The 11,932-nt window shown below is 41.0% G+C and overlaps 1 protein-coding gene and 1 long non-coding RNA gene across 3 annotated transcripts; both read left to right on the forward strand.

Annotated features, from left to right (window-relative positions):
- The first annotated feature begins 3,214 nt into the window (after positions 1-3,214).
- LOC309338229 (spexin prohormone 2-like) lies at positions 3,215-8,652 on the forward strand. Of its 2 annotated transcripts, none has more exons than XM_081855272.1 (5): positions 3,215-3,404; positions 3,504-3,581; positions 3,668-3,725; positions 6,186-6,276; positions 7,790-8,652. In XM_081855272.1, the coding sequence occupies exons 1-5, from the start codon at positions 3,339-3,341 to the stop codon at positions 7,860-7,862; spliced, it is 366 nt and encodes a 121-aa protein (XP_081711398.1). In that variant the 5' UTR covers positions 3,215-3,338; the 3' UTR covers positions 7,863-8,652. The 2 variants fall into 2 exon arrangements, with proteins under 2 accessions (XP_081711398.1, XP_081711399.1); XM_081855273.1 differs by having other exon boundaries at positions 3,224-3,404; positions 6,186-6,266; positions 7,790-8,651.
- A 1,144-nt stretch (positions 8,653-9,796) lies between these two features.
- LOC309331589 lies at positions 9,797-11,605 on the forward strand. The gene is made up of 3 exons (XR_014151903.1): positions 9,797-9,933; positions 11,052-11,306; positions 11,348-11,605. It is a non-coding gene; the product is annotated as an uncharacterized lncRNA (long non-coding RNA).
- The last annotated feature ends 327 nt before the right edge of the window (positions 11,606-11,932 follow it).

An 11,932-nucleotide genomic window follows, 5' to 3' on the forward strand; every position in this document is an offset into this window, starting at 1 on the left:
GTTACCACTGGGAGCTCTCCCACTGGCACTAGCGCTAGCTAGCAGAAAGTCGCCAAATGGGATGCTTGGGGTATCAGGGGCTTTGTATCCACTGGAGCTAGAGCCCTGCAGCATCTTCCAGGGACCCAATTCTTGGACCTTCAGCTGTGCAACAACAACAAACTACAACAAAACTGACTGCTTTCTGCCCTAGTCACTCTGTGCTGCCGAGCTCCTCAATAGAATTGCTCTGCCCAGATTTAAATCTTGCTTCCTAAATAAAAAGTAGACTCAAACATAAAAAATTTAGGTGAACAAATCTTAAGTCAAATATTCCAAGTCAGAATACACGTCAACTGTCCAATGCCTAAAAGGTAAGGTGACAACCTGTTGAACAGACATCTTTTTATAAGCATACATGAGGGATGACTGGTCGTAAAATTCTGCCCATTTTTCACTCAATGATTTAATGCATTATTACTGATTTGTGCAGTGATTAGCATCTTAATTACTGAGCTCTGGATAATAACTCTCTCAAAATGAAATTGAACATGCAGAATAAAACAAGCCATTTGGTTAAGAACAAAGCCAACAAGCTAGGACTACAATTTATGTAATTACTGGAAGAAGAAGAAAAGATGAACAGCATCAACACCAAGATGTCACCATAACATCAGCATTATTTCAACGGAACAGATGGACGTAGATTCACAAATTAATGCCTTGAACAGTGGTTGTTTTGATATGAGCTTATTAGGCAACAACAAATACCACTGACAGATTTTTAAAAGTAGGAAAAGAATGCAGAGGAAACCAATTTTGAATGTATTCATCATATGTATTCTTCTACCTCAGGGAAGTAATTTTTTTTATACATTATATAATAACATTACAGAATGGGAGTTGGCATAAGCCTATGGGCAACATTGGCTTATGCCAACTCCCATTCTGTAATGTTATTATATAATGTATTTTAAAAAAATGTAAAAAATGGGCAACATTGGGATGGGGGTGGCGCTGTGGGTTAAACCACAGAGCCTAGGACCTTCCGATCAGAAGGTCAGCAGTTCGAACCCCCATGACGGGGTGAGCTCCCGTTGCTCGGTCCCTGCTCCTGCCAACCTAGCAGTTTGAAAGCACATCAAAGTGCAAGTAGATACCGCTCTGGTGGGAAGGTAAATGCCGTTTCCATGTGCTGCTCTGGTTTGCCAGAAGCAGCTTAGTCATGCTGGCCACATGACCCGGAAGCTGTCTGTGGACAAACGCCGGCTCCCTCGGCCAATAAAGCGAGATGAGCGCCGCAACCCCAGAGTCGGTCATGACTGGACCTAATGGTCAGGGGTCCCTTTACCTTACCTTTATGGGCAACATTGATAAAGTATGCTTTATTGATACAGCACAATGACAATAATGTAATAACAAAAGTCCTAAACGCTGCAACCTTTATTTCCTAGGAAGAGTCACTCCATCTCCTTGATCATTTTAGTTGCCCTTTTCTGAACCTTTTCCAAGTCTACAATATCCTTTTTGAGATGAGGCAACCAGAACTGTACACAGTACTCCAAATGTGGCCGCACTATAGATTTGTATAATACCATTATGATATTGGCAGGTTTATTTTCAATTCAAGAAGAACCCTAAACAAATAACCAATACAATTGGAAAGGTAGACAGAACAAGGTTTTACAATCACAGCATAGGAGATCCTTATCAGAATGTATGTTGGCTTTAGCTGTGTGTGTCTGCATTTTTCATGATCCTGATGACAAGGGGGATATTTGATAAAATAAAACTGAACTAGAAGCGGAGAAAAGCCATTATAATAAGACAGTAACTGACTATTTAAATCTAGGCACATATCTGAGAAACCATGTACAGCAACTGCACAGATTGCATTTCAAGATTTGCAACATCAATGCTACTTATTGTGGTGCATGGTGAGCATTTTTACAAAGTAAGGCTACTGAGTAATTCAGAGTCATCCATAGTTATCTGTAATACTGTAATTCAGACAATGCTCTAATGGTGGGTGACCTCAAGGGGTTTCTTTGTGAATGCGATGTATTTTCTTCTTCACTGCTGCTTCAGAATTGCCCCTCCTCCTACACACCTGAATGTGGACTCTCATAGACATCCTCTCCCAAGGAGGGCTTAGACTTTCCAAGCTTACTTTCCAAGTAAGTGTTCACAGTGTTCACAGTGCTGGACCACTCAGAGGACCACTCTGCATGTTCAGATTGGTAAAAAGGCTCTGAACAGGCAGAGTGGTTCTGCACAAAGGAAACAAGGTGTTGCCATCACTGCACAGAAGGGGCAATGCAGATGAGAAGACTCTCTTGCCCGTCATCATCCACCTAACTTCTGCAGATGGAGACAGCTGGAGAAGGGCTTCCATTGACAAAGGAAGTACGCAGCAAGAAGCTAGTCCTCGGTCCAAAAGCATGTAGGGTTTCAAGGGCAAGCAACTTGAATTGTGCTTGGAAACAGGCCAGCAGCCAGTGGAATTGCCCCGCCTCAAGGTCTGGTTGTGAGCCACCATAGCAATAACTCTCTTAGTTGCTGCATTAGGGAGATACACTGATATTTAAGTCGTGAAAGGCACCAAGGCATTTGGAAATCTGGAGTTTCAACCAAAGAAGGCTTAGACTACCAACAGAATATAAACAATAACATTCCACTACCAAACAATATTTATATGCATGCCAGTGTTAGTTTAATCATATTGATGAAGGTGTTTAGATTATGTTTCACCAGCTTTTCAGTGTCATGGATCATCCTGGGCTCCTAAGAGCTGAGGGCCTAGGAGTCAAGACTTATAAAAGTGCCTCAGGATAGCTCTTATTTATAAGAGAAACATATAATACAGCAAAATGTTCCTAAACTGATGATTTAATGATAATCTTCAACTGCTGAATGGAGAGCCTAAGAAGAGTCCACTAAGAAGAAGCCCATTAACAAAAAAAAAAAAGTAGCTTTCCTCCGACCATATATTAATTATTGCAGAAAAATGAATGAAGGCCTGAGAAAATGTGTGAAGTACCAAATAGAAATGCTTGACATTTAGTCACCTTTTGTCTTGCATTTTGTTCCCTGTGTGTACAGATTGTTTCCGGATCTCACGGGAACAACTATCATTAGCTACCCTTTTGTCAAGGAGTCTCTGACACTAATTTGCTGCTTTCCTTCTGGGGGAAGGTAAATTACTATATATCTAATTTCCACATATCAAACTTGGCGTAAACCCTTCCCTGGAAAACAAAGGCTTTTTTTTAGGGGCGGGAGAAAAACAACCCCAAGCAAAACATCTATGATCAGCTGAACTTGCGTATTTTATCATCATCAGCTATTTAAAAGTAAGAATGCCAAACCAAACCTTTGATCACATTTCGGTGATAGAAGCGAGTGACAAAAGACCTGCCAGCATGGTAAGCAACTTACTAGGTCTCTTTTATGCTTTTAAATATTTGTTACAGTGGGTTTTATTCTGAATAATCAAAGAAAAATATATACTGTTTTTCTTGCAGAAAGTTAAAACAGCATTAGTTTGTGCTTTTGTCATCATGATGGTCTTTTTCGTAGTTGAATCATCCCACACCCCAAAGGTAAAGGTTTTAGCTAAAATATCCTCCAAACTCTGCAGCAGTACATGACAAGTTTCCAGTGAACTGTGGCTACTTTCTCTTTTCAGGGTAATCCAATAGCAAGAAACTGGGGTCCACAATCAATGCTGTATCTCAAGGGAAGATGTAAGTTTGGTGTCTCATTTAAAAAAAAAAAAATGAAAATAAAAATGCTTGGTTCAGTTAAAAAACCATTTAATGGCTGTTTTTAATACTACATTGAATTTCAAAATGTTTGTTACAGGGTGAAATCTCAAATAAAAAAAAGTTTAGTTGGGCATTAGTTTGAAATACTTAGGAGGAAAATTGCCTACCACAAGCACCACAAAATTAATGATTTATTCCAGTTAAAAGGCTCTAAGTAGATTCCTGATTGATTTTTTTAAAAGCAACAATAAACTGGTTCCCAGTGGAGCTATGTAAAATTAGCACTTGCTTAAATGTAATGAATTAATATGGAGACATACAAGCAACCTGAAAACTAATTTTGTAAAATTGTTTAGCTATAAGTTATGTAACAAGGACGTTGCAATCTGAAAACTAAACTTGCTAATAGAAGGATGTCATAGAGGAGGTATGAGCTTTTCGAGATGAAGATGTTACACTGAAGTAGGAACTACATTTCCACAATCTCCTTAATATGTATTTGCAGGATCTGTGCATAACATGATACTTTATCCTTTGAGGACTTTCTGTGGAGTACTGTAGGAGCAATGTGGCTCAGGGAGAAAGATGTGGCTAAATGTAATGTGATCATTTTACTCCGGCCATTTTTCTCAGAGCTATCCTTTCTTAAGAATTCTCTGAGTATCATGATTTGCTTGTGTGTTGCTTTTCTTCAGCTGTTTCACAGAGGCACTCCGTTATATATTACCCATAGTAAAACCGTAGTAAAACTTAAAATGGGTCTTCACCCTCCCCTATTTTTGAGGGTCCAGTGTATTCCAGCTCATTCTCCCTTTAACTTGCATGGGAAGGGCGAGAACGTAATGGTGCCCCACCAAAAGATTAATGGGGAGAATCTCTCCCTGCCACCCACCCACAGCAATGACCCTGTTACCCCAAATGTCCTTCCCATCAGCTGTTTTTGCCTTTTTGTTTAGTAAGGACCTGATTTGGGTTTGGTTAAAGGGCTTTCAAATTGAGGACAAATGTGGAGGTTAAAAATAAATATGCAGAATCAAAGTAGCTACCACTGGGAAAAGTAATAATAGCAGGCGCTGGTTCACTTCGATATCCACAGGGCAAGAACACAATGAGGAATAATATTTGGCAGATCACTTGTGGGTCCAGGGCGTGGTCCCAACACCACCCACCAATGCGTGTGAGTGGGCTTGTAAAAATAATCTGAGAAATCTCAGGATAAAGGGGTGAAAGAGGCAGTATTAGAACAGGCTGTGGCATGAGAAGACACCTGAAGGCAGCCCTGTATGTATCGGGAAGTTTTTTATGTTGACATTTTACTGTTTTTATATGTGCTGTAAGCTGCCTGGAGTGGCTGGGGAAACCCTGCCAGATCGGCGGGGTATTAATAATAATAATAATAATAATAATGTGTCATGTCAATCACAAGTTAGCAAAGAGGATCAATACCAGAAAAATTAAACAGGAGAAGGCTGTTACCTTCTTTGTCCTGCTTGCAAGTGACCAGAGGTATCAAGTTTCACTGCAGGTAGGAAAAGAATGGTCAGCTGCATAGACTTTGATTGGATCCAGCTCAGCATCCAGTATCTCCTATAATGATACAGAGCAGCACCTCTTTGGCTGAAGTGGAAGAGAGAAACTCAGCACAAACTGGTCCAGGATCATGGGAATAGCCAGAGGGTAGCAGGGCCCCCCCCCCATATAAATAAAAATACTTAACTGATTACATCACAGATAACTCAGTTCTGCCGCCCTAACATAAAGCCTCCCCCCCCCCCCAAATTAAATCCTGGCTATGCTCATGTCCAGGATCAAGGAAACCTGGAGCTGTCTGAAATCCTATGGCTTTCTTTTGCCCCTTTTTATTTTGTTCAGAGCAGCTGGATGATCACCATAAAAGCTAAGCCAAAAAAACTACAATCAGAATTGTGTGTGTACCTGAAGCCTTCAAAATTAGTTCAATGTTTAATGAATTCTGTACAAAAGTTATTGAGGAAATCTCCAGTGAATATACTAATATTGCAGACTGTTGTAAAATCTTCAGATCCCCACAAGCAACGCAGGCTGAGCAGATCAATGCTTGTATGGATTTCTGAGACTCCTTAAGTCTTTTATGGTGGATGAATTGGCAAGAATTCCAGCTGTTTTCATCTCACTTTCCCTCATTCAACTTTAATTGCTCCGTTTGTATTTGTAGAAGGGCTTTTACATTCAAGGGTATTAAAACATTTGAGCAGGCTGGAAAATACTTTCCAATTCATCTCTTTTTGGTCATTTCCATCATCCATTCAAGCCCAAGTATTTTGTAAACTATATTACCTGTGTGAAAACCTATTTATCAGATGGCTGGTCAGATGTGAACATGTGCATGCAACCTCAAAGATCATAAGCAGCCATATACAGAACTCAAGGTAATTTGGCTTGCTTTTTTTTTTTTTACAGATGGTAGAAGATATGCTTCATCTGATAGTGAAGAACAGTATTACAAGCTTGACTTGGATGATTTGAATGCAGTTATGAAAAGTATTTATTTGTAATTACATTCATCAGTGGCCTTTGTGCATCTTTTTATGAATTCTCTTTGCAAACCCAAACTTTTTGTTGTTCGTTTTTTTAAGAAATGGCACATAATTTATGTAGGAGGTGTAACGGTTCAACTACTTCAGTATAAAATAAACTAGAGAACTCTAAATCTGGAGTTAACTTTAGGAACACGAGGAGCAGAGGAAGCTGCCTTAGACTGAGTTGGTCTATGGCATGCAGCTCAGTACTGTCTATACTGAGTGGCAGTGCCTCTCCAGGGTTTCAGAAAAGGCTCCAGACATACCTGGATATGCCAGTGTTTTAAACTGGTACCTTCTGCATGTGCTCCATCTTCTCAGCTTTATGTTATATAAAGAGGCAAGAACTCATTTCCAAGCCCTTTCACATGAAATGAATGGGTAACATGTTTCAGTGCACAGTATCTATATAGCCTGTTACTGACCTTCATAGTAAACTGCATGATTGCATGTTAAAGCTGTCATGTGAAATGTACACCCATACTTCTAAGTTCAACAATCTGCTAAGCATTTCTTATGCAGATTGAATCATTTTAGTACATGAAATCACTTTTTCTTTGAAATCAGCTGCACTACTCACATGCATTGGATTAAGGCTACTGTATTTTAAAAATTGTGTCCTTAAAAGAAAAAAAGTGCTTAGTATTTTGCAAAATCAAAACCATTAGTAATTGTCACTTGCTGTGAATTTTGAAGGGATTTCGAATGAAGTCTGCCTGTAAGAATTATACGATTATAGATTTGGAAAGGATCTCATGGGTCATCAAGTCTAGCACTCAGGCAGTTGTAGGGATTTGGCTACTTTTGTTCAAAGGCACCCTCTCTACTGATAAGCAGTCCAGGAGAACAGCTGTCTGCAAAGGCATTCATTCCTTCTTTATGTCTCAAGGACTGAACCCATCCTGAGCCAGGCCTTCCTGTGTTCTGGGGAAATAAATGAAGAGTGCAGACTTAGTTCTCTAGCATACAGTCTCTGTAAAGACCTTTGTAAGGAGGTTGGGAGAGTGAATCAGGAGGAGCATGGGTTAATCTAAACGGAAAACCTATCTAAACAAGAGGGTCTTTACCAAACTATGAAAGGCTGTGAGGGTTGGAAGTTTCAAAATCTGGATGCCAAATTGAGACTGTCACATTTATAAAAATTTACCCCTCTTCCCATTCTCTTTCTCTCCCCTCCTCTCTCCCTCTTTTCCCATTTTACCCCATGGAGGCTGACATTTGAATTTCAATTTGCAAAGGTAGTCTTTATGTAAAATAAATGAATTAAAGTACCGGTAGCTCGTATCAATAAACTCTTAATTTCGCAAGAGCAATCCCCTCTCCTGCCCCAGGATATAGGAAAAGTAGGGACATGTGAATGTTCAGATTGGGATTTTGAGGCATATGCAGTGAAATGCCAGGGAGCCAGTGCAATTTTGAAGTGAGAATGGTGAGAATTCACAATGAGAAATATAACATTTTGAATATGTCTCCCTTTTTTTATAGGTTACAAACATTCAGCACCACAGAAATTCCTGAACATCAGAAGAAAATGAACATCTCAAAATATGGACATTGACCACTTGGACTAATGTTTTATTTTACTTGCCCTTCGAATTCCAAACACTGCAAACAATTTTTAAATTGTTCCATTAATGTATTTATGAATAATCTTTACACTGTGTGAAAAACTCTATTAGATGTGATTATTTTGCCATTCTTTAAATGAGTGTTGTTTCAACCTATTCAGCTTACATTTGAAACTTTTGCATGTAATAAGAATTCCTGGTAGTACCAGATCACACAAAAGCAATACAAAAGAAAAAGTTCCCACAAGTGTTTGTTGCCAGTTGCCTTATTTCTTCTCTTTACAGCCTACAGCCCAGCATCCCAAGGCCCACAAAATGTGCAGCGTAGAAAAAGTGGATACATATAACACTACAACCCAGTCTTCCAATGATGCTGAAAATGGAAGGTTCAGGACCTATAAATGGAACCATTTATTTGTACAGCACATAGTTAACAATGGAATTTGCTACCAAAAGATGTAGTGATTAAGGATGGGGGGGGGGATTCAATTCACTTTGCATTTGAAGGCCAACATACCTACTGCTCTGCGGAAAAGATACATGTCATTTTGACCATGGGACACCTTCCTCCAAATGTTAATGGGTCTCTCCTACTTCCCCCTTTCAGTAATTTAAACTCCCAGTGCATCCTTTAGTCAGAAGTTAAATGTATACAGGTTTGCAGTTTAGAGGTTTAATTGATCACGTTCCATTTCCCCTTATTTTTATACCTTAGTTTTATGAACTTATTAGTTTCATTTTCCTCACAAGCACTTCTTAAACTTTACCCAGAAATCTGAAAAGAATGTCATATTTTTAGCTCACAGAGGCTATTTTATATTCCTTGCAATCTTTTTTTTTAAAAAAAGACCATGATTTTAAACTACTCATATAACAATTATTTCTGAAAGATCATTGAAAGCTTTCAAATTACTTGAAACTCACACCCTATCTTCATTTTCTCCTTTCCTATTCAGTGAATTTGCATTCTTGGATGACAACCACTTGCTACTGCTTTTATTTTCACACTTCTAATATGCTTCCACATAAACTGTAAAGGGAAATGAATGTGTAATTAAGAGCTCATTGATGTGGATGAGACTGAAATCCTAATGTTGTGAAATATGCTTTGGCTAAAGTAGTCTACGCATTTTGCCAGGTCTCTAGATTTTTACATAAAAATGGGGATACATTTCTCCTACAAATGATAGTGTGATTTTCTAATCACTATAGTGCCATTCCTTAGCAAAGGTGTTTAATCCAACATTACTATTATCAGCATTTTTATAAAGCTGCCTTTATAAATAATAATAATAATCCAAATAATCCAAAGTACATCTATTTGGGTTGTTTTGACTTCACCAGGAGTGAGCTGAGCATTTGTTTATTATGGAGGACTAGGTGCCATTAATTTTCATTATGAAAATAATGATACATTATGATAATAATGATACATTGTTTGATAGATTAAGTAAACCCAAGTACACATCCACTAATAGCAACATTAGTTGCTCTAAATGTTAGCTGTAGAAGGTATTTTGACTCAGACAATATACAGTCAACATTCAACTCTTGACATATACGTATATGCAATATTTATGTGACTCACATCACTGTAGTACTGAATGACCCAGAGCCATTAATAAATGTCACATTCTGTGGAGGAGGAAAGGTATTTTTCCATTTTATAGATGTGAATGTGACACATACACTGTGACTAATAGATAATGTGTTTATTAAGGCAAAAACTGCATGTGTTCTGAAGCATAGCAATATTTTTCATTGTATGGCTTTTTTGTTTTTAGAAAATAAGGAGGAAAGTCAAATTCTATGGTTCATTCTCTTCCAAAATGTGAACCCGACCAGATAGGATGTCTGAGCTCAATCGTCCCAAGCTCAGATCACATGTTCAGAAACTTGTTACTATATTTTGTAACCCAAGATATCTACCTGTGTTTTCTGGCTGCTGTATGGGAAAGCACATGAGTTTGTAAGTAAGCCAATTTTAATTTGCCAAATTGTGTGGTGCATTCTATGCCAAGGGAGTAGAAAGGGGAGGCACTGTAAGCTACTGTATTTTTCGTCCCATAGGACGCTCCGTCCCATAGGACGCACCTAGTTTTTTTGGGGGGGAAATAAAGGAAAAAAAATTTCCCTTTATTCCCCCCCCAAAAGCAGGTCGGGGAAACCGAACCAGGTCGGGGAACGGCGCTGCGCCTCCCTGCTTTCCCCCGAGCTTGTGGGGCTGGCTGATGTCTGCCTCAGGCGGCAGGCTGCTATCCGCAGCGTGGGGAGCCCTGCGGGGAACTCCTGCAGGGCTCCCCACGATGCGGATGTCTGTCCGGCGCATGGGGCGCTCTGCTTCAGGGCAGGCTGCTATCCGCAGCGTGGGGAGCCCTGCGGGGAACTCCTGCAGGGCTCCCCACGCTGCGGATGTCTGCCCAGTGCGCGGGTGCTCTGCTTCAGGGCGCCCCGCCCGCCGGGCGGCAGGCTGCTATCCGCAGCGTGGGGAGCCCTGCGGAGAACTCCCACAGGGCTGCCTAGGCTGCGGATGTGTTCCTGAAGCGCCGGGCGCTCTGCTTTCAGGGCGCCTGACGCTCCGGAAGCAGGCTGCTATCCGCAGCCTAGACATCCCTGCCGGACCTCCTGCAGGGCTGCCCAGGCTGTGGATGCGCTCCCGAAGCGCCGGGCGCTCTGCTTTCAGGGCACCCGACGCTCTGGGAAGCAGGCTGCTATCCGCAGCCTAGACAGCCCTGCCGGACCTCCTGCAGGGCTGCCCAGGCTGCGGATGTCTGCCCGGCGCACGGGGCGCTCTGCTTCAGGGCGCCCCGCCTGCCGGGCGGCAGGCTGCTATCTGCAGCGTGGGGAGCCCTGCGGAGAACTCCCACAGGGCTGCCTAGGCTGCAGATGTCTTCCCGATGTGCCGGGCGCTCTGCTTTCAGGGCGCCCGACGCTCCGGGAAGCAGGCTGCTATCCGCAGCCTAGACAGCCCTGCCGGACCTCCTGCAGGGCTGCCCAGGCTGTGGATGTCTTCCTGAAGCCTGGAGAGCGAGAGGGGTCAGTGCGCACCGACCCCTCTCGCTCTCCAAGCTTCAGCGAAAGCCTGCATTCGCCCCATAGGACGCACCCAGATTTCCCCTTCGTTTTTGGAGGGGAAAAAGTGCGTCCTATGGGGCGAAAAATACGGTACTTAAAATGAGACATTTAAAAGATCTAACAGCCCATATTCCCATACTTTACTTTGTTGCATGTTTCATGTTTTAAAACCTCTGTTGTGGCTCTCTCTTACCAGAGAGTATTCTGCCCCATGTTTGGATCTAGGGATTAAGTGAATTCTTCTTTACTCAACCAAAACCAACCATAACCAACAACATGTGGTTCAACGTAAGCAAGTATGCGATGTACATTGGGTCAAAAAAGGCCTAAGTTGATAGAAAAAACTCCTCACCACTTTGGTGATCTTTGGTGAAGATCACTTTGGTGATCTTTGGTGAAGATCACTTGAGCTTCCAGTGGCAATAATGGATCACTTTGTTCCTTTAGTCAGAGTGCAACCCCATTAAGAACAGGCAGTCTGGCTAATTCCTGGACCTGGGAGCCACCCACCTACAATACCTCCAAATTAGGATTCAGCTTTAGCTAATTGGCTCTCACCCACGAGGAAAGAGATTCAATTCAGTTCATATTTAAAGGTGAACCTACCTAATTCACAGTTTCCAAAACAATATAAGAACCTAAGCAGTCACACTTCAAAATTCAGGCTTTTCTGAATTTTGCAATGCTGTTCTCAAGCCAAGAAATGTTTACAAAAATGCACGTACTAAGGTAAAGTGTGCATAAAAGTTATTTTCACATATTAGTGAAAATATCATGCAAAAATTGCTTTGCAAAAATGTATATATTAAAGAAAATCACATTTAAAATGTATATAAATTAGCAGTGAAATGTTGAAGTTTCATGAGGACTTAAAAAGAACACCAGAAAAAAATGTGAAAAACTGAACTTCACACTGGAAAAATGAGAAGCTGAGAAAAACCAAAATCTACATATTCACCTATCCCTATCATCTAGTCCACCACTA

This window comes from Podarcis erhardii (genome assembly GCF_964252035.2).
Source record: "Podarcis erhardii genome assembly, chromosome: 1".
NCBI classification, from domain to species: Eukaryota; Metazoa; Chordata; class Lepidosauria; order Squamata; family Lacertidae; genus Podarcis; species Podarcis erhardii.